Consider the following 24419-nt stretch of genomic DNA (forward strand, 5'->3'; position numbering starts at 1 on the left):
CACACTAATGCCAAAAATCTGGTTAGCATTAATGTGGGTTTGAGCTTCGCATTGAATCTAATTATTGTTCACGCGTCTTCCAAAAGCACCTAAACTGCGTCATGTTTATATGGTACCCGCTCGAAGCTCAGTATTCTGTGCTTATAGCATTTATAATATTTATTCCTTACAAAGCATAATAACTTTGAAATAAATCCTGTATCCAATGTGAATTGCCATTTACTATATACATAATAGAGGACTAAGATTCAAATATAAATATATCAGATCTCCAAACGATATTGGATTGGATATTTCAGATGAAATGTTCATGGAATTATTTCGCGTAATATTCTATAATTATATTACTGAGAATCAAACCGCACAAATCGTTTTCTGCCTCGAAACTGCCGAATACCAGTGAAATCAATTGGCCAGAAATCAGAATCGTTGATAAAATCGAATGGTCCAGTTTCTGCGAATTCTTTGAGCTACAAATATCATTTCCCAGATATTTCCGAACGTTGAATGAATGTTGTCATCAATTTTTCGTATATTTTTTTACGGAGGACAAATTTTATGAACATTCTCAGCATTATTATTAATTACAAATTAACCCATGGCTCTGCTCACGTTTACTTTACTTGGATAAAGTAAAAATAGATTTCAGAAAGGGAAAGATCGACATGTGCAAACTGTCTTTACGCTAAATTTCATGAAAATTTGTTCTACAGTTTCGCCTTGGATTCCCCTATGCTTTAGATACTTAACACATTATTTTTATTTGAAGTGATTTGTATATTATTGCGGCTTGGGACACGAACTTTGTATGAAAGCCAAAAGTTTAAAACTAAAAGACAAACTAAAACAACAACTTATAACTCTACCTACCTGTTCAGAAACAGCGAGATATTACGCTGTTTACTATTCCCAGGTTCGGTCCCCGCGGAAGGATGTCGTTACGCTATTTGAGTTGAGTCAACGATTCGCGAACCATTATCATTTGATAACGCTTCCTCTCCTTTGTAGGGGAGCGACGAATTTATATTTGTTTTGCTGTACTTTCGGTTTATTCCTACGCAATAAGAAGGAAATGTATAAATAAGTTGAGGTACCTACTTTATTATCTACCTAAGCTATTGTCGATATTAGAAAACGTCATTATAATATGGAATAGGTGCTCATAGCTAGTTGCGCTTACCGGTAGGTAAACAACTACTGGGTTAAGCAACCCTTGGTACGGTTATTCTATAAATGGGTGACCGTATAGTGGTACTTGAACTGAGAGTTCAAGCTTCATGTTTTAGTTAGTTCATAGTTTTATCATTAGTTCATGCTTCGCATGTTATATATTAAGTAGGTCCTAATTGTTATCTACTAAGATAACCATCGTTCAGCCGTATCAAAGGCCTTTCGGGCGGCTTGAACAACTTTGACACTAGGCTAACCACTAACTAAAAATAAAATATAGAACAGACATGAGAAAAGGTTCTCCAGGATATACAAATTTTGAGAGGAAATCCGTCGCCATTAGTATTTCAGTAATATGCTAAAAATATTAGTTATTGTTTCCATTACGTAGGTATTTTGTTTAAACAATAATTTTGTACCTAATTATACCAATATTGTGCATAAATCTCGTGATCCGGAAAATTGGAACATAAATACAATAATTATGTTATATTAATACACAAACTCTTATTACATGATGAGTTAATATTTCGAAAAACAAACGTGTTGAAATTACGCGCAATTTATTTTGGAGTAGGATAAATACATAATTAAACACATTTATTACTGTCCTCGGCAAAAGTGTCCTCTCGGAATGGGGGAGGGGTTTCGTCAAGGCCATTAAGATAGCCAGTGGAGGGATCTGCTCTGCATCTCTTAAAGAACGGTTAAAGTAACTCTTATGCAAGGCTTCATCACGATCTCCATAATAATAGAATGCCTTTATTTAAAATCAGGAAGTGCATTCGTATCTCTTTTCTACAGTTCTGAGACACTTTCAGTTAGAAGAACAGCCTTCATGTGCGGCTCAAATGTTTTAATAGTATATTTATCATTCAATAGAAACAAATTATTCAAAAGAAAATCCCTTTTCCCACCAACTTCTAACACAGTCGTATGCAAATAGACTTAAATGTATTTCAATTTATTTCATTTAAACATTTCCAAAAATGTCTGCGTACTGAAGTTTTTTAATATTTCGCTAAAATGTTTTGAAACGTTTCTCCTGAAAGCATTTTAATATCGTGAAGGCTTTCGAACGAGCTCAGTGAAACCTCCTTAAGACGGAACTTAAGAGCTTTGCGGTTCATACGCTGTAAATGTTTTTTCATGTTAATTTCTTGCGTATGTTTAGCGTTTACGTTAAGTTTTGTATGTGAAATATTTTGATTAAAATACTAAGAGAAGAGAGAGATGTAGGTCCTTCAAAAATCTTGGATAATATTATAGATAAGGTTTGAAGAATATGCTTTAATTTTAATTATAATAAAAAAAGAATGATTAAAGTTAAAGTGCATTCTTGAAACCTATTGCTCTATTGATTTTTTGGTCGGCTAAATCATCTTTCCGCAATACTTGTCTCCAAAGGAGAGCGTGACATTAGAAACTACTATGAGACCGGATTATATTTTAATTAAAATTAATTATTCATCATTTTTATTTACGAGAACTGACCCTTGAATAGTATAATGCTACAGCATTACTTTAGCAGTAGCTTTTTTCAATGAGGTCTCCTATTCAAAGCAAGCCCCAACGCTACCCAGGCACACGTTTCCCAATAGATTTAAAAAGGCCTTTTTATTTCAAATATTTACTGTCCAATCATAAATACTTCATTTAAGTGTAGGTAAGCCTTATCAATATACGTAGTGTAAGATCTGATAACTAAATCTATCCATCATTGTCTTCACAAGCACCACTCTATCCAACTTTGCACATAAGTCCACTTACCCTGTTAGTTATAAATCTTTCTAAATATAGCTTTTACCCTTTAAGCCTGATTAATGGACACCGTAATCCGGAGGTAGTGTCAAGGTCACTGAAGGTCACAGGGTCAAGTGCCTACCGCTTGACCTTTGTGGACATAATGCCACGTCTATTTAGGGTAATAAGGATCACATATACATGAGGTCACTGCTTAGACTTATGTAAAATGGCAAAAGGTATACTTAAAGTATTTGTAGACTTGTATCAACTTAAAAGCATGGATTTAAGAACCTATTTAACATATGAAAATAGTTTAAAGACTGACCTAAAAGCTGGCTAGGAACCTAGATACTAACTAGTTGGCTAGGAAACTAGATATGATTGCAGAAATTAAAATAAAACAGCTTACATTTTTACAATATATTTACTTTCTGCTTCATTCAAAAAACACTAGAGCAAAGTAGAAGCCTTTTTGAAACATGTTGCGTATTTTAAGCTAATTATAATGGATAATAATATGGTTATAATTATTATATCTTACGACGTAAGTCTTATGTTTATAGATGAATTTAGTGTTAAAAGCTTTAAAGCTGTCTATAAAGCCATTTATATGGTTAATTGACTGTTATCAAAACATTTTAACGTGCACTCCAAAGCACGAAGACCTATCTTTGAACTGACTGTATCAAAAGTTATATTACCTACCAGTTTCAGCAACTGGATATGAGTTCATCATCAAGTAATATTCATTAGATATACAGTTATAACCGTCAGTAAAACCGCAGCTTGTAATGAAAACTAAAGGACTATGGGCGGAATCGTCTCCACCCATCAACAAAAATGAAATGTAGCTCAATTGATATATCTTGGCAAGACGATATTTTTATACTATGGCGACATTGCCCAAATGCATGGGGTTCTCATAGTATCTTACGTTTAAACAAATATCTCGTTAACGTATTATTGACGACTAATTCCAAAATACGTGCTCATTTATTTATTAATTAGTGCACAGCGGCGGACGCCGCATGCACATAAAGATAGCTGGGTACAAAATAACCCCCTCCCCCCGCTCTCCAACCCACGATTTTAGATCTGATCAGATTTTAATCTGCCAGCGCATCTGTTAGACAGCATTATAATTGACGAGTAAAAATAATTATTGAAATATGAAATCAATAACATGTATTAACCATATAACGGAAATGATATAAGTATATACATATGAGTGCCTCTGTGGCGCGGTCGGTAGTATATGCGACTGCGGTGCGAGAGGTCTCGGGTTCGAATCCTGGGTCGGGCCAAACAGTCTTTTCTGAGATTTTCTGTTAAGAATTTCCTAGAGATTGCCCGGAGTTAGGAAGTTGAGGTCGAAGACCTTCGTGTCTCGGAGAGCACGTAAAGCCGTCGGTCCTGCGCCTGACCTCTCACTGGTCGTGTCGGTTATCCGTCCCACCAAACTATGAGAATGATGGAATAGGGAGTGTACCTGTGTATTGTGCACACACTTGGACACTATAAACAAAGTCCGGCACAGATGGCCAGTTTCAATGAAACTGACCGCCGTAGCCGTATATCGGCTAGGAGGACATTATTATACATATGAGTTAGTACTGTAATATAACAATAATGTTAAAATAACTTACAAATGTAAAATAAAAATATACGTTAAATAATAATTACAAATTGTTTTTTTTTTTTAAATATATATTCCCACTGATTTATCAAAAACAAAGGATTTTAATTAAATAGGGGGCACTTTATGAACACGTTGGTATCAGTTCCATGTTTGTTGGTAGGTGGGGACGGAGCCCATACATTTTTGCCCATAGTCCTTTAGAATCGCTTTGATAGTTTCGAGATTACAAGCAAACAAAGTTTACCTTCGTATATGAACTTATGATATTTCGGTACACAGTACCGTATCTATGTTTGTATGTATGTAATGTTATAATGCTTAAGTTTGTGAGAATGTATGTATGTATGTTTGGTACTAAGTTTTAACCTTTCGCGTTAAATGTTTGTTATAAAGAACACGTTACACGTTTCTTTTGCACGCCGAAACTACTGAATGTATTTAGATGAAATTCGATACACAGATAGTTAATAACATGGATTAAGACAAAGGATACTTTTTACTATAAAAAATATTTTAATTTCTTTGGCCAATGCCTACACCTACCTAGAAAAAGGCGAGATATTATCTATGTAAATATTTTCTTTCATACGGACGAAGTCGCGAGTAGAAGCTAGTTTAATTATATAAATGTAATATGTAACAAGTAATCTTCCATCAAAGTTTGTACACATAGAGGCTTAATCCTTCGTTCGTGTAATATTCTCTATCGTAAACCCTTGCGAGGAGGGGTGATTTGTTTCAGCCGAGATATCGCTAATGATATTTTGATACCCTAAACCACGGTGTAACAAGTATAGGCATGATTATTCTAGACTAGTTTCACGCCGAGACTACGCCCGCATTTATATGCGTATATGATTTCATTAGGTCATTTTCATTCTTGTGGGAATTATTCTCAATTTCACTTAAGCACGTTACTAATATGTAAAGTAGTTCTCATTCATGGTTCGTGTTTAGTTAGTTAATGGTTAATAGTGTCATTTTTGCAGTAGTTCCTGTCGCGTTATCCAGCAGTTAGATAATCAGACACTTATCCACAAACATTGTAAGTAGCCCAAAGGCCTTTTTTAGTTTGACAACAGTTCCCTTGTTGACAATTACATTTATTACGAAAAAAAATAGGGGACTGAAGTATTTCATAATAACGAGTCTGATCAGTTATTTATATTGGAATGAGGTATTAAAAAGAGATTCTGCAATAAAACAAAAATCACAATTATATTTTCAGCTTCGCTAACGTTATCATTTCGGCTTCATAAAACTCTTCACAATATGACCCTAACAGTCGTTATAAAAACAACATACGATTCGATGCAATCAGATAACTGGAACCCTTCTGGTACCATTCAGTGTTAGGAGGTACCATCATGTGCATGTACCGGAATCAAACGTCATAGCAGTCGCATAGTAAATATCGTTACCGGTTACTGCTTAATTTATTGCATCCAATATGCTAATTAGAAAAGGCTATAGCTTGTTTAAATGCTTGTTAAATGCCTTCAATGATCAAGCAGGAGTATTTTTCTGGTCTTCAAGGAGGTAAGGTTCAGGTGGGGAACTAGAGAAATTTATAGGTTTTGAAGCCTTTCCGTTCACGCACCAAATGGTCGTCTACCGGTGTGTTTATTTTGGTGGAAATACACGACATAACTCAACATTTCTCCCCTTCATAGGTTAGACATCCGAAAGGAATTTACGACACGACAAAAATTGTCCGACCGAGTTTGGATCTTTTACTGTAGTGTTAATATTTATTTTATGGTTTAGCAGTATGTATGTTTGTTGATTAGAAGATATTGAATTCGATTGCCTAATTGACCAATACGTATTTTTTCTCTCTTTCTGTCGGGATCTTAAATACGAATTCAGCATAACACAGATTTCCAGTTTCTTTTCCGAAAAATCTTAAATTCGAACTCTGCCATACATAAGCATACATAAATCATATACATTACACAGTCTACTGTCACTACTAACTTTACACCACTCGAAATGCAAATAAAAATCAACTCTCCTTCAACGTACCATCCATACATTAGCTAACGACGTCAACCCTGCCTGCTCGCCCGGGAGCCGGGAGACCTTGACCTCCAGCTGCTCCCTTCAGCTCCAAGGATGAGGAGTTTCAATGTCTGTACCCGATACTTTGCAAGGACGTGTGAGGTGTTTTGAGATACTGAATAGGAATGAGTTTTGAAGGAGACGGCCTGGCTAATTATGAATGAAGGGAAGGCTGGAGGTGACAAAAATAAACATTAAAAAATAATGTCATTGGTGTAGTTATAAAATTATTGAATGCATAAAAATGTTGAAAAAAAAAATAGAGTTGGTTTCACAGTTTATATTCAAGTGTCAGATAAACTATTGACTAAATAAATGGACAGCAAATGTATGTCAAAATTTCATCTGATAAGCTATGTTATAGATATTAAGAAATTAAGTAATTGGGCCTCGGTCTAAGAAATACCTTTATTGAGTTAATTATATGACTTTTAGTTTCTTTGTTGGGTTAGGTTTTGATACTTTTATTTGTTTCAGTAAACTTTAACCTTTTCATATACGTTTAACTACTGTAGACATAATTTTTTATATGATTATAGTTTTAAGAAAATGACCATTTGGAAGTTACGTAAAGACATTTATTACAATTCCATGTTAAACAAAACCTTGTAAATTTGACACTACTAAAACAAATACTTCAGGGTCAAAACCAGGGCCAAAAGCAGGCCTCCACGTACATTGCATGCAATATATTAGCATATAACAATTGACATTAACCCGTTGGCTGCAGCCCAGCGCCCTTGACTCCAACCGCAACTAGTGTACATTGTACCAAGTTTGTTTCGTTGCGGGAAACTGACGGCGGTGGCAGGGTTGATAGTACTTATACTGTTACTGGATTACAATTTTGTTTAAACTGGCTGTGGGACCTTTTTATTTTCTGTTTGTTTCATAGGTTAGTGGTCAATTTTTAGAAGAAGTCATCTGGTCCTTGTTCAATAACAGTTGGGATGGACTACATACGTACATAATATCAAGCCTTTTTCCCAAAGGGTTAAGCAGAAACCAAAGAAATGGACGGAAGGATGGACTAAAACCGTGTATTTAAAGATTATCTAATGTCTTATCTCAAAGGCGTAGGCAGAAACCAAAGAAATGGACAGAAAGATAAATTAATACTGTGTATTTAAATAAAATAGTATATGTATTATTATGTCACTTACCCCTGTATCTAGTCTGGATTAGCCCCTTCGATAGAAAAGATTAAAAAACTGATACAAAATAAAATTTTGCGTTTAAATGGTCAACGGTCCAAATAGAAAATAACTACAGAAATCTATAAAAACACTAATATAAAGACTAGAAACCATCGGAAAGTTGACCTCGACCATTCATCAACTCACAATTTCCTTCCGAAATAACTATCTACGTCCTTGTACGAGAAGCCTTACATCCCTACTCAAGGCATTTTCCTCCAAGCGGTCGCTTTATTCAATCCAATGTAACTTTTATTTAGTTTCACTTCAAAACGAACTCTCGGAAACAGTTTTCCACTTTTATAAGAACGGAAATTTCTTGATTTTCTATTTCCAAGGAATTACGGCTTAAGAAAATGTTACTGTTTATTTCTTCTGGACTGTTGCTTTAAGATACAATTGAGAAAGTTTTCATTTCATAGAAATACTTTTATTTTATCTTAGACTGAATGCAACAGTTTGGTGGTCGGCATGATTTTGCCGTTGCACCGACGAAATTCAACATGAAATAAATATTATATATACGTGATCTACAGTTTCACACATCATTTTACGAAAATTAGAGCCATCATGCGTATTAAACTTGAATTTGACTTGACGTTTCGGCCAGCCTCGAGATAAGTAGATTCGGTCCCAAACTATAACATAGCTTATTACTATAGAGCTTGTGAAAATGACCTCAGGGTTGGAGTTACACTGAACCAATTTCCAAATCGACAATTAACTTGTCTTATTTAGCACCTCGAGTCTTTTTTTAAGCTTCATACACTGACACACGGTTAAAGTAGCCCTGCAATACAAAACTACACACCATACAAACAGATGTATCGCGTTGGTTCTGTTTGCCAACCGCAGTGGCAAGCTTCCAGGTTGGCTACGTATGCTTGCAATAAATAATGTTCTCTCTATCATAACTACTGTTCAGATATATTGTGGTCTACAATGGGGATAAACTGTGAATGAAATGGGAATATTACTCAAGTTATTGGAAATGTTCCAAAGTAGTGGAGATTGAAGAGTTATGAGTTTTTAACCTCTTGTTTACCTCACCTCTATTTGCTATTACGTGAAGAAAAATATGCTTATAATTCATAATAATATTATAAATGGAAAAGTCTTTCTGACATGCTATTTTGGCTAAACAATCGAAACGCACTTGTTGATTTTTACCTGGGATCATTTCTTTAGGTACTTCTTTTTTGCCGAAAATCAGTCCATTAGTTAAGCTGGAATAGGGAATGAAATTGGCACGCGGGTTAGCCTAATTTTATTTTTCTGTATCGTCAGCGTTGGTATTATGGTTTATTCTATACTAATATTATAAAGCTACAAAGTTTGTTTGTTTGTTTGAACGCGCTAATCTCAGGAACTACTGGTCCGACTTGAAAAATTTTTTCAGTAATAGATAGTCCATTTATCGAGGAAGGCTATAGGCGATATATCATCAAGCTACGACCAGTAGGAGCAGAGGAGCAATAAAAAACGTTACAAAAACGGGGAAACATTTGACCCATTCTCTCTTATGTGACGCGAGCGAAGTTGCGCGGGTCAACTAATTTATCCTAATCTTGTAAAATGTGCACAGTTTTTATTCTGTTATATTAAATGTTTCTGTTATTTCCAGATCAATACACACTGGATAGCGAGTACATCAAGCGGTACCTGGGTGAGCTGACTCCGATGCAAGAGTCGCGGCTGCTTCAGCTGCGCAAGTGGATCGCTGACTTGCAGAAGGGCAAGGTGAGATACCAAACTGTAGTAATACTTTTACTGTAATACTTTTACAAATGACGTTTAGTTCGCGCTGCAAAAAACATCGATAAATCTTACTGGTTTTTGTAAAGATGTGGTTTTAAGACAACTGCCTTTCAGCCAGCTCTTTTACACTTTTAAGTTTACCGCTGATTTTCATGAAATTTGAATTGAATCAAATGACGAGCTCCAGTACATAGCATACTTATCAAAATTAAATTAATATTCTACCTAAAACACCAGAATGGAGCTGGTATTATTTTTCAATAAAGTCGAAAATATAATATTCTGCTGATAGGTAGCTTAATTTTCCAGTTGAACTACAATAGTGTATTGACCATTACCTACATTACCTACTAAATTAAATGCACATTTCAACACGTGTCAGTTAAAAATAAAATATGGTAAAATAACGTGCGTTACCACCTACGTTCAAACCGCGGTATTTCATAAACAACAAGCAGTTACGAAGGCGTGCGATTTAAATTTATAGCTAGTTATCGCGATCTGAACTGTGGAGGAATTTCAGACAAACCGCCTGCTTGTTATTGTAACGATTGAAATGTTTACAAAAGGAACTGAAATACAGATATTGGAATGGAATCACGTTGTTTTTCACGTGTGGACTAAGATGTGTGGGAAGGTAGAAGCTAGAAATATAGCTGTTTAGTTTCATTCTGTTTATTTCGTGCACTTATTATACATCCATTATGCAAAAAGCGCGTAGAAAACTTATTTTGAAGTGTTTTCCATCGGTAACCGTATTTGATAACACACTAGACCAAAGTTTAATGTGTTGAAGCACGGAGACGCCCACCCAAGAATGGAAGGTTGGGACTAAAGGTTGCTTAACTATAAATTATGAATGAACATCTCATCAGCGCCACTAGTGGGCACCATGGGAACTATTTTTCGGTACATTTTAAATGTCAAGCTCTTGCTTTGATAGTTCTGTTTGTGGAAAATAGCGCTACTGAGGACAGCTAGCCATGAGTGACTTTTAATTCTATCTTCTGTTGTCCAGGTGCCAAGCGACACGACCCTGCTTCGGTTCCTCCGCGCCCGTGACTTCAACGTGGAGAAGGCGCGCGAGATGCTCTCGCAGTCGCTGCTGTGGCGCAAGAAGCACCAGGTGGACCGCATCCTGTCTGAGTACGAGACACCTGATGTTGTGAAGCAGTACTTTCCTGGCGGCTGGCATCATCATGACAAGGGTGAGGGGAGGGAATAAATTTTGTAGGATTCTAAACATAAACATTATTCATGAATTAGATAACGCGACCACACACATGGTTGATGTTTCCGAGCAGATTACACTAGCCGTGCTCGGAAGTCGACGGCTTTAAAATACAAATCAGGAATATGAAATTGGCTTTAAAACATGGATATTTCGCATTGTTCTATAACGAAATTAAACTCTTCTTACTAAAAACTAAACTTCTTTAACGTAATGTCAGGTTTTCAGGTAAATAGTTGGAATAATGCGTGGTGAGATTTGCAGAGGTATTTTTACCAAAGTAATTGTATTTTTAATCGATTTATAAGTAAAGATTTTGTTACGTTGTTCTTTCAGACGGACGTCCGCTTTACATTCTTCGACTCGGCCAGATGGACGTCAAGGGACTGCTGAAATCTATCGGAGAAGATGGCCTCTTGAAGTTGGTGAGTACAAAGTTTATTAACATCCTCTGTCCAAATGAGTATAATATCCTGCCAAACATCCAGAGAGTTGTCCAAGTAGTTACACAAACGCTAAGTAGTTGGCGTTATTTTTCATTTTATATTGTGCGGTCTTGTATGTCATTACAAGCTAGGTGTGTATATTTTAAGATAATCTTATAAATGTTTTGCCCGCCAGAACTAAGGAATGTGTTTTTATTCAACAGGTGTAATGATTTACGGAATTTTAATTAACGATGAAAACTGATTGAAGAATAGTACTTAGTAGTTCCTGCTTAACTTATGGTCAAAATTTCATTAACATTTTTACGCTATTTCTTACCCTAGTTAGTCTTATTTATGTATTTCAAACTATTTCCAGACACTTCACGTATGCGAGGAAGGTCTTAAACTTCTAGAAGAGGCGACTCGTTCATCAGAACACGCCATCCAGTCCTGGTGCCTGCTGGTGGACCTGGACGGCTTGAACATGCGTCACCTGTGGCGGCCAGGAGTTAGGGCTCTGCTGCGTATCATACAGATCGTGGAGGCCAACTACCCGGAGACCATGGGCAGAGTGCTCATCGTCAGGGCGCCCAGGGTCTTCCCTATATTGTGGACTATTGTTAGCACGTTTATTGGTGAGTAATTGATATTTTTGATAAAATATTTTTATTCATTGGAAGATTAGGCAGATGGGAATAACAGTTTTTTAAATTAATTAAGAATAAAACATGTCTCTAAGACACTGTCTTTAGTGTCCTTCGTATGTGCATTCGTTTCTTTTTTGTAAATAATAAATAAAATAGTGCTTATCCTAAGAAAGTCTCGATTTTAATTTGTACAAATGCTAAGATCGCTTGGCAATAGATAAGAGCGAACATAGAGCAAAGTACCAAAGAACTTATTAAAAATCTTTTCGAACCAAGTGACACAAATATTTATAACTGTATTGTGTACATTTCAGATGAGAACACCCGCAGTAAGTTCCTGTTCTACGGCGGTAAAGACTACCTCCAGCCTGGAGGTCTGCTCGACTATATCCCCAAGGACCTCATTCCTGACTTCCTCGGAGGACCCTGCAAGGTAACCAACCATACACTCATAATAACATGAATACAAATGGAAAATTGTAACTCCTTAACATATTATTTTTCATATCTTGTCGACATTTATTTGTTTTCCGAATGAAATAATTCGTTGAATTAAGTTATCTGATAGTGACAATTATCTCTTTTCTATTTATTTTTCTTATTTGGTTATTTTACTTGACAACGATGTTAGCGCCATCTATTGGCTGTTTATTTAACATATCTACAGGTTACATTATTATAGCTCTCTAGCCTTCAAGTGAGCTTATATATTTGTGGAATTGAGTGGTGAAGAAAAAATTATGAGTACATACCAATTTTGGTAAGGTTGGGAAGCAGTTACGATGAGGGAACATAATCAACCTTACATGTTCACTTTGATGCAGCCCAGCAGTCGGACATTGAAAGGGTTGTTTTATAATTGTGGAGTTATTTGAACGATTTGTTTGGTTTCATTGCGGCAGTCGGACATAATAGATGCAGCGTTAAACGTGCCGCACCAGTATTACGACTTTGTACGCGATAAGTACTACACAGGGCCTGCGGTATCACACACTACTATATACCCTAATAACATGACGATAAGAATGGACATCGAAATGTCATGATATTTGCAAAGTAAATTTGTCTTTTATGATGTGTAGTAGAAATAATCTGAAGATATTCTAGCTTGAATGGTTGAATTTTCAAGTTCCGAAATAGAAAAATATTATGATCTAGCCTTAAAAAGAATATTTTTTTTTACTTTTATAATAGAGGAAATAAAATCTCCCTCTAAAATACTTATTATGACTAGTCTGACTGAAATAAACGGTTTTTGAGTGTGTATACCGAGGCCCGTTATATTTGTTTAGTCCAAGTGTATCGACTAACGTGCTAGTGGTAGACAATCGTCACACTCACGGAATAAAGCCTGCCTTCATTATCAACTTATACGTTGATTATCAGATTGAAAGTTTGTTTTATTTAAATCAGATTTATGATTTCTTAAATTATTCTTATTTCATTTATATGCTGTGTAAATTAGTTAATGGGATTTTTTTGCACGTAAAAACTATGCGTACACGCAACATACGTACGCGTATGAATATGCGTTCGTTACACCACTAAGTTGAAACGAATAAATTCAAGCTTATACACTCATGTACGAATGTATAAGACGGCGTGCGTCGTAAATAAAGTTCGCATTAACAAAAAATCTATTAATTCCTATCCATTTTGTAACTTTTGATGTTCAATCTGCAAATCAACGTATATTTTGATTGTACCGGCGTTATTCTCTGTGAAGTCAATGGTAACACTGTGCTATGAGAACTATGTACTATGTACGATCATCGCACATCTATGTTCGAACACACTACTTGTTTCATCCTCGATACATAGGCTCTTCAGACTTCATCTATACATTTAAGACTTCATCTTTATCCACTATACATCAAATCAACACAAAGATATGATACTATTATTAACTTTTCCGTATTAAAGTTCATTGGTTTCGACTGTTATTGTCCATAATAATATTGATTGATGTTAAAAAAATATATCAATAAGTAGTCTTGTGAATAAATTCTGGCCATTTCAATAAAAATCTTTCCGTTAATTTTGAAGCCCGATTTAGTTATCGAGAGGAACTGATAGCATTAAAAAAAAAACGCAATTTTCCAAAATCCCTATGACTTTATTTTGCAATCATATAAAATTGTAGCAAATGGCGTTATTTAATGTCTGCCTAAAATTAAACAAGGCATGATTGTTTGCCGTCATAGTGACGAAATATTACCTTCAAATAAAAAAAACACAATATTTTTCCCAACAAACCTTCAACATCAATTTCACATAGCTCTACTAGTCAACACACCCATTACATCCCACACACGCTACACAACGCTAGCACATCACACACTACAATACCCTCCACTAACATGTCGTGTTACCTGCAGAGCTTCGTGCACGAAGGTGGGCTCGTGCCCAAGAGCCTGTACGTGAGCGGCGCCTTCACCGAGAGGGACGGGGACCCGCTGTGTGAGGACAGCATCTATCGCTCTGTTAGCTTGGGGAAAGGACAGGTGAGACGAAAAAATGATTTTTATTTATTTATAACTCTGGACTCAATGCCTAATCCCTTCCTCGTTCAGGAGGAGACCCTTGCGAAGTAGTGGGACAGTTATGGGATAAAATAATACTTATTTTTAAAATAAAACTAATTTTTTTGAGAATGGATGTTGGTTTTATCGCTAGATGGCAGTCTTGGTATTTGGAGCGCCATCTTTTAGCTTTAACCTCTTGTAATTTACAGTGCATTGTGAATTTAATATTACACAGGCCATAGAATCGATATAGAATTATTGATTTCTTAAGTTGTAATTGTTATATTTTACTGTATCATAAGTATGTTCCCTATGTTCTGGTGTTTGTTGGGAAGTATTCTATTGAATGTGACTTCCTTGTAACGCCGTAACGTTTTATATACGTCCACTACACCTTTATGTATAACTGAAGTATTTTTTCCTTTAGATTAACTCTTTATTCATTCAGAAACATGTAATAAACATTATAACTTTTAAACTCTCGCGTCGCATGTTTAATGTATAATATAATACGGGAATTAACGCGAACTATGCGAATTATGTAATAAACATAACAATGATTTTATTTCGCAGGTGCACGAGGTAATAGTAGTGAACCGCGACCCGCAGAGCGTGCTGACGTGGGACTTCGACGTGCTGCGCCACGACATCGCCTTCACCGTGTACCGCAGCGAGCACGAGCTCAGGCACCCGCCGCCTGACGCCACAGGTATACACATACACACCTTTATAATATACTAGCGGACTCGACAGACGTTGTCCTGTCTAATAAATTTAAAATTAATAAAAAAAACATTGTCCAGCGGACAAAATTGTGAATCTAAACCATTCTCAGATCCCCTTGAACACACACAAAAAATTTCATCAATATCGGTCCAGTCGTTTAACACGTTCCCTGCCCGCGACGCGTATGTGCGTTCTACAAAACGCACATACGCGTCAGGGGCAGCGAACGTGTTAAGAGAAGTTCAGTGACATACACACTTACAGAAGAATTATATACTTATATAAAGATTTTCACTCATTTGGGGTTTACTACTCAGCGTTCAGTAGCTCGATTGTTTATAGTCGGTACGGTCGAGTACCGAGAGCTTGACATTTAAAATGTACTGCCAAAATAGTTCTTACGACGCCCACTAGAGGCGATAATTAAACTTCCGTACAACATTTCTCGATAGCCGGTTGTCGAGACTCGACTGAAAATATGCTGGCTACTGAAAAAAAATAATCTTAAGATAATTGGTCTTCAAATTGTTTATTACCTTACACCAAATTGTTTGGGGTCGATAAATGCATAATCGATTATAATTCTTTTTTTAATGTTTTTTTAGTAACTTATATTTGTTTTTTCATACATTGATTTATTTATTACCTTTATTTTTATGATTTCCTTTACTACAATTTTTCTTTTGTTTATTTTTTGTTTTATTTTTTATTAATTTATTATAATTTGGTTGGTTGCCCGTGCCCGTTGGTTGACGCAGCCCTGTGTGTAGGTGGGGGTGAGGAGCAGAAGTCGGTGCTGGAGCAGAAGGGGTGGCGCGAGGGCGAGCACTTCCACCGCGTCGAGAACACCCTCGTCTGCCATGATGGAGAGAGCATACAGGTAGGGGACCATCACAAACATTACTTATCACCATCCATTATATTTCTGGACTACAGTGATTCAGGCCAACTTTTAGTGAAAACTTTAGGTTAGTATTTAAATGCAAATATCTACACAAAAGATAAATACTATAGTTTTCGGAATTTCCAAGAATAAAACATATTTCCATCCTAAGTGTTTTCATACCTACCATGTTGCACCCATCAATAGATTCTAGTGGAATATGTATCAATAACTACTGTTGTATTTTTACTTTCAGATCGAAGACTTTAAACAACTTTTTATAATTTAGAATGTCTCTTTTAAAACAATGAATACTGTTCTAAAAGTAGTCGTTGTTCATAATTACACTAACGACTACTCTATAAGTAATATTATTATAATAGTAATATAAGTAGTATCTCTAAGTAATATTGATGGTGTGTCCCGCAGGGCTCCCACGTGATGCTGGAGTGCGGCAGCTACGTGCTGCAGTGGCGCTGCGAGCTGCTGGACTCCACGCACCGCGCCGCGCAGCTCATGTACTTCCACGAGACCCTCGCCAGCCACCACTACAAGTGAGTACACACCGACATCTGGAAGCCAGGTCATGAGACTAGACGACAGGCTTCAGGTCGAGTTTTGAGACTTCAAACTCAAGTTTTCAGATCTTTGTTTAATCGAAGTGTACAATAAAATAAGTATTTTGTGTCTGTACAAGTTTGTTAGGAGAGTGGGTAAAGAAAACTTTTTTACAAAAATGCCCTGTTTCCGTTCCAACTGAACGTCAGCTGCGGCCATAACAATTGCTCTTAATAGTTGTTAAACGATGGTTTACCTTTGGAATCCACATTCCAGAAAATAGTTGAATTTTGCGCTTTCGAAGGTCAGGCCAAAATTTATTTCTATAGTCGCCTAAATTTCATGTGATTTGAACAACATGAACAGTTCGTTACCTTCAAAACATGTTACTAAATCATTTTATGTACTTCCAGGGGCTCAATGTCCAGCCTACAGTCGGGCACGAGCGGCTTCTCGTGCCTGTCGGGCAAGTCGGCGGCCAGCAGCTGTCCGTCACGGTGATGCGAGCCCTACGCGCCGCGAGCGCTCAGACCACCCCTCTGAAGGGCAGGTTTGTACCTACGCCTATCCTGTTCCAAAATGAACTTTAATACTACGGTGTAGAGTCGATTATCCGTTGTATTTATCACTGTTACACTTTTAAGTTTTGTTTTACGTTGTGGGACGTGAGCTGCTTTGTAAAGTTGATCTTTATTGCGATTTGTGTTAGGTTGATTTTACATTGTGTAGAAATTATGAATGTGTTTAAATATGCAGATGTAAAAGAGACTTTGTTTCTTACAGCATAAAGTTTAGTTTACGTTGAACGTATTTTAAAGTATGTGAGAAGGTAAAATTGACTTTATAGCAATCAGCGTAAGGTTCACATTTCGTATTTTAAAAAGGGATGACTAAATTGAAATTATTTGACCAGTCTTTGGGTGGAAAATGTAAAAAAAAACTATATATTTGGACAAATTTTGTATGTGTACATTATGTATTCGTATAAGTTTTAAACTTTGACTAATAAATGGCATTAGTATCATTATAGAGACGTGACTAGTTTTTAAAGTAAAACATAATTTTGACTCAACTTGTATAGAAGATACTAAAAAATGATAATGGATTATCCCTTTTCAAGATACGTATGTATATATTTTTATAAGCAATATGTAAATTTTCTTTAAACTAAGCTCATAATCACGACGTTTAAAACAAGCAGGTAAGCAGCTCAGAACAGGAATAGGCAGAAACTTGAATTAATAAATAAAATAGGTTTAAGTGAAAGATGATACATTTAATTAATTTAGTTCAAAGTTATTTTAAATATAATGCTATCGGATTTGATGACCGTTACTATTTTAGCTAGTAACTTAGAAAAATATATTGTCATTCGGGAAAGCTCGGATAAGTTCGGTGAACATCGTGACTCTAAAGAAAAAGTTTAAAGGCCGGTTTCACGTCTCATTGCTAAGTGTTAGATAACCTATCTGATGGATAAAGTAGCAAATGTGTAAAACAACTAACAAAAAAAAAACCATTAGATTATTGATGGATATTAAAAGTGGTTAAACCGGGTCTATGTGTTAGTATCACGGCAGATATGTGTTGTATAACCTATCTGGTAAATATATTGACACTTAATGAAAATATTTATCAATAATTCACTTGTTAAGGTAACTGATACTTACTTAAAAATGCTGACAGAGGCCATCATTGACGTAAATTTGAAATTCATGTTTTCTTAGATAATATTTAAAGTCTGTTTTCCGATGTTTACCGAAGGTTTCCGAAATATCCCGATTATAAATCCAGAATATTAATATGGATATATTACTGTATCGGTGCAAACCAATTAGACGTGATAAATAAAACACTAGAGTGGAATAATATATGATTTTATTGTAATTGACGTTATTTCATCTAAATATCGCTGGATATTTGCGTTGCTGGACAATGTTGATAATAACTGGGCAGTAAAGTATACTATAAAAAAAATCTTTTTTAAAGTTTGCTCTTAGTATATTAGGCAATGCAAGAAATGTGGATGACTGGACGAATATATCTACATCAGATATTAAATTGAGATCTTTTAAAAAGTCTTTTAAAAACAGTTATTGTCATCATTTTCCAGTTTCTTATATACAGCGCAGAACATACTTGTACCATCTCTTTGCGTCTCTCGCAATGTACAATTATGATTAAAGTCGCTGACTATAATGATGATTTGCCGCTATTGGCTAGCAGGGTTGACTTGACCAAACCCCGCAAGCCCAGTAGTGGGACAGTAATGGGTTTTTATTTCTTACTTATGACAGACTGTAGCTGATTGCATTGCAATATTTATGGTTTCTAAAATCTATGTAGTATTTCCAGCGATTTTACGTACTAACATTACGTAAAAATTGGAGTATATGATATGTATGTATATGTGTAAATATTGTCGTGTTCAGACGCGTTTAGTCGCGTAATAGTAAAATATTACTTGATTGGGAATATTTCATTGTCTATGAGAAAGTTCAGTAAGAGCTTGAATATAGGAATTGTGCCCAAAATGTGGCGGTAGACTAGTTTTATATGTCAGTAGCTGAATATGAGGGTTATAATAATATACATATTTAACCTTTAAATAGTTGAAAGAGGAGGTTATCTCTGCTAAAAGAATTAGATATGAAAATTCGCAAGAAATTAAATGTACCTAATACCTTTCAGCAGAAAGGTAAAATAATGGAAATGTTAAATATATAATGCAATTTACTATGAACATAGTAATATTTTAGAGATGATTGGTAGCAAGTGACGTTCTCTGGACTCTGGGTACCTCTATGAGAAGTCGACGTTATTTTATTTCTGTATTCAATAACTTAGTTTCAATGACGATTAGCCCCTTTTACATGGGAGTTAAATATATGACAAAAGTTTATGAACATTTTAAAATCTTGTGTTTATATTCAGTGTTGCTATCTCTAAGTAATTTGAGAGTTAGCAATAGTATTTTCCACAAGTGAAATAATATAATGAATATATATTTACCGTCTGAACATGTCATTATACACTGTGACAAATCCTTCTATACTAAGCTATTAAAATAAAAGAAATATATATTATACTAGCAAATACAAGTTGATACAAATTCACTCTTATGTCATGTGTTATAGAGTCTATTTTCAATTGTAGCGAATTATATGGGTAAGTGACTTCGCGTAAATGATGTTTGATAGTGGAATATATAGTTATTTTTCAGTACCGCGATTCTGTACAGCTGATACTTTCAGCATCGAGAGTTTGACATTCAAAATGTAGTGCGGAAATAGTCTCTACGACGTCCGCTAGAGGCGCTGAAGCGATTGTCAACAATTATTTTCGATAGCTAGCCGGTTGTCGGTAGTCGATAGTAGTAGAGAATTATTGCGCTACTGTTTATACTACAGAAATTATATTTTCAAAATACATACCAACTTTATTCTTAACTTTCTAAAATAAATGTATATAGAAATAATTAAATACTGTTTTAAATGACTATCAAACGTCATTTTCGTGTAGTATAGTGCTAAATGGATAACAGCCAAATTATTGCTCAGGATGTAACATAGGTTTATCGCATACAATGGCGGGTACAAATTGGATAAGCAGAGATATTAGCTAGGTTAAGAGTTCGAACAAAAACCTTCTAGGACATAAGAATATTTTCTATAAAACTATGTGTAAAGAATTATTCTTTGTTCTTCACAAATTGCTATTTTTTGGTTGAGCTCTTAGCTTAGCTATTGCAAGCATGTGTCTCATTTAGCGATATGAAATGTGCTTTTTGATACAAGTTTGTTTTAATAAAATATTTTTTATAAAAAAGTAGTAAATTTAACTTTAACTACAAACATTTAGTCTTAGCTTAGAAGTACTCTAGCAAATTTAGAACTATTGTTTTTGCTTATCAACTTAATTTAGTTAAAAATATATGGTTTTAATATTAAAACAAACCTAAACATGCTACACCTATAAAATCTTTGTATGTATACTATGATATCATACGAGTCTTAAAGTTTCATTTTCATATCGCTAGATGTCGCCACACGCACTATATTTACGTCAGCGCGTAAGGAATGTAACTCAATATTTGAGAGAGAACGTAGCCGACTCACGATATATAAACAGAATCGCGTATATTTTTCCATACATAATGTATATTTAAATATATAAGTGTATATAGAATATGCAATATTTTGTTCGTAGCTTAATAAATAAGTAATATAGTATTGCTTAGTAAATAAAAGAGTATAATATGTACCTAGTTACGGTTATATAATTGAAGAGATTATTCATCGCGCACTCGACAATGTTGCTTGGTATTGCTGGCTACACATTGCCATAAAACGTTTCTCGCATCAACGCATAAATACATTGGTAAATTAAAAGTGCGAGGATATTTCCCTTCAATATAAATTAATAATAAACAAACTTTAGTGTCTAAAACATAGCATCGATGTTATTTTGTACCTTATGTGTGAAAGAGTAAGACAGAATTGCTTTTCCATAAGTGAAAACGAGATGCACATATCTATCGATGCTAAATAAGCTTATGATAATAGCTAAATTATAAACAAAATATAAATAAATAAATGTCTACTTTAAACGAATAATACAACAATGTAGTAGTTTTAATAGACATACTATGAAGACAGCTGATAGAGACTGAGCAGAGAGACTCGAGAACTTTAAACTATTTCTAAAATTGTGGTCAGCAAAACGATTTAACGATTGCAAAAAATACGGGCAAAATAGTTTCAAAAAGTAACATCGAGTCTTAGACCCCAAAAGTCACATTTGATTCGGCCTCAGGTCTCTCTCTAAGGTATCTCTGCTGTCTTCAACACTAGTGACTTAGCAAATAGCTAAAACTTTACTAAAATACATTCAAAAAAATAATTATGAAACTACCTCATCAAAAATATATAAACATCAGATTTAAAAACTTACTTAAAAGAATTGATATGAAAATATTTTTGGTATAAAATAACTCGTAGAAAAATACATCTTTCTAGGTACTTAGCGACAAAACATTAAATAAAATTGATTACATTTTTACCTCATAATTGAAAATCCTTTCAGAAATTAAAAATTCACATTCAAGAAAAACCTTCGTAACAATGAAAAGTAACTATCAATTATTCAAAACTACATCTTTCATACAATTAAGCACTTTACGTAGTGAGACATAAAGTTGATTTTCTTTTGTGCGCGAGTAATTAGAATTGAAATCAATTATTTTCCAATTAGTGTTGGCATAATTGATAAAGTTTCACATTGTAGATGGCGCTAGTTGCAACAGAGGTCAGTTCATTATTAGAAAATGTTTATTTTTTTATGTTAATAATTTTTTCATAATGTTATAGACAGTGATATGTTTTGAAGCACAGTTCTTTTTTAGGCCTCTTCTATATTTGTAATATTTTTTTATAATAATCTAAGTATTTACAAAATTAGCGTGCTGCATACATTTTCGGGCTCTAATCGTTTTACAGTGCAAGATTAGATATGTACATAAAATTTCGGGTAATATATAGTTTAACTTGTATTAACAACAATTTCAATTTAAAAGTTAAATTGCAACTAGCGCCATCTGCGTGTATAGTTCGATATTTTTATTGCCAAACTACTCGGCGAGACAAAACCATTCAACAATTATTAGAAACAAGATCCAGGATTATGTATTGCAATAGAAAAAACACACTTACTAATAAATGTAATAAGCTGTGATTAGTAAATGTTTTGTCCTTTTCACTCATATACATTTTCGAAATCGATTGAAAGTGACAAAACACTGTAAAGTTAATCAGATCTTACTCCACGTTTATTAGTAAAACAGTTTATCAATTTAAAATACTTTTCTTTTACATTCAATTGTATAATGATTTTAATATGAAGCAGCTAATAATTTTGTATTAATTATAAACTTTTCAATGCTTTTTAAAGACACCTTTGCTCTTACTCCTCTAAGCTTTGATCTTACTCCTTCGGACAATACGCTCATAGCCAGTTGCGCTCACCAGTCGGTAAACGATCAGTGGGTTAAGCAACCCTTGGCGCGGTCATTCTACAGACGGGTGACCGTATAGTGTCTTTTTAATTGAGCGTCTCCATACTTAGGAAGGCACGTAAACAGTCGGTCTTTGTGGTCTGATAAGATGACAGTCGTTAAGCCATGTCAGAGGCCTTTCAGGCGGCTTGAACAACTTTGACACTGGGTTTACTACTAACAACACGATGAAATAAAATAAAAAACCAATGAAAGTTTACAAGTTGTCTGAGAAATGTTCTTTAAATAATGCAATATACTTAGTTTTTAATATAATTTGTACACACTACACACGCATATCGCTTGCTTAAATCATAAGGAATTGAATTTAATACATAAATATGTAATTTTGTACACAAATGCAGGGTTTTATTTTACATACAAGCACAATTTTTATTCTGTACATGCTTTGAAAAGATCTGATTTTTATAATTTCGCATTTTTATTGTATTTTGTATAATATATTTTATTATATTTTAATCTACAGTATAAAAACTATAAATGTTAGTCAAATATTAGATTAATGTTGATAATTCTTTCGGCCTATTTCATAACAATGCTATTTTTGTCTTTAAAATAAAATGTGTGAATGAGATTATTTCTTTATTAAATTGAAATAGGCCCTGAGAAACATCGAAAACATTGACACCTTACTTTTGCAAATACACTATCAATGTTTGAGAAAAAGCATTTGTCTCTTTTTGTCCCAATAATATTGCAATAAGAAGGAATGAGATAATAGTAGTTTTAACACTGTATTTTTGTTCTATAGGGGTCAATGTTTTAGTCGAATATTATCGATTCTACTATCGTTTTAACTAAATGATTTTAGTAGACTATCTCTATGAAAAATCGACTAAGTTTATTTCTAATTCTAAGTAATGGAATTCTTTAGAGTTGTGATTCAGCAATTTATTTGTTACTTTGTAAGTCACAAAAATATTATAATAAAATAGATAAATAAATGAAAAGATGTAATAAATGTAAGCGCGAAGTTGATCCTATCGAAGTGTTATTTATTTAAGTATTTCATGTTAAGAACAATAAATATAATGTTAGTAGAATTTATCGATTATTGAAATAAAAATCTATATGATAATATAATTGTTTTTCTACATCTTAGGATAGTTAACACCCATATCTTAACCCAAAATATTACAGGATGCTTCTTTTGAAGGAGCATAGTGGACCAATAAGATTTGCATTGTACCCCAGTGCAAAGAAGGGGGCAATGCAATATGGTTCGAGTGAGTGTCAGTAAGAAACACAAATTTGTTCTCCACACAAAGAATAAAATGACCCATAGCGCAGATCATGAACACTTCATGTAAAATTGGTAAGCTTTAGAAGACCCAAAATTATCTGCAAAGAGCTTTGGCGATTGAAACTATGACTATGTTGACGTAAGTACACACTACACATTATTGTAAAATAAATGAAAATCTATGACTGAGATAACATAGAAATCAATGATGAACAAGAGAGGAAGATATAATTAGAAGCAGATTTTGAATAAACCGACGAAAAAAAACTCATTCTGCTAATGAAAGAAAAAAATCATGATTGACTTAATTCCCATGATATATTAAACTACAATCATGCAACATGAAAAAATCAAAAGTTCTGCGTTCGCAAGTTAACGACACTAGCGCCACCTAGGTTATTTTTTTACAAACATACATAATATCATGTCGATTCATTCGAAAAGTTACCGAACCTGGTTTAAACCCGAAGGTATTAGACATTTTCGCAATTAACAATGTTTGTCCCATGTTATAATAGGGGGCGAGTCTACTTCC

The 24419-nt window shown here is 34.5% G+C and overlaps 1 protein-coding gene across 3 annotated transcripts in view; it reads left to right on the plus strand.

Moving 5' to 3' along the window:
- The window catches only part of retm (real-time), a 108365-nt gene extending 84629 nt beyond the window's left edge, over positions 1 to 23736 (plus strand). For 2 of the 3 annotated variants that reach the window (XM_076121535.1, XM_076121538.1), the window contains 10 exons: positions 9437 to 9552; positions 10589 to 10778; positions 11138 to 11226; positions 11606 to 11864; positions 12191 to 12309; positions 14255 to 14380; positions 14975 to 15110; positions 15886 to 16007; positions 16440 to 16564; positions 16982 to 23736. In XM_076121535.1, coding sequence (XP_075977650.1) covers positions 9437 to 9552; positions 10589 to 10778; positions 11138 to 11226; positions 11606 to 11864; positions 12191 to 12309; positions 14255 to 14380; positions 14975 to 15110; positions 15886 to 16007; positions 16440 to 16564; positions 16982 to 17069 — 1370 coding nt within the window. In that variant the 3' untranslated portion in view covers positions 17070 to 23736. The remainder of the gene's footprint in view (positions 1 to 9436; positions 9553 to 10588; positions 10779 to 11137; positions 11227 to 11605; positions 11865 to 12190; positions 12310 to 14254; positions 14381 to 14974; positions 15111 to 15885; positions 16008 to 16439; positions 16565 to 16981) is intronic. The other variant, XM_076121536.1, reaches the window with a different exon arrangement.
- The last annotated feature ends 683 nt before the right edge of the window (positions 23737 to 24419 follow it).

The sequence above is a fragment of the Anticarsia gemmatalis genome, chromosome 13 (assembly GCF_050436995.1).
Source record: "Anticarsia gemmatalis isolate Benzon Research Colony breed Stoneville strain chromosome 13, ilAntGemm2 primary, whole genome shotgun sequence".
Taxonomy (NCBI): Eukaryota; Metazoa; Arthropoda; class Insecta; order Lepidoptera; family Erebidae; genus Anticarsia; species Anticarsia gemmatalis.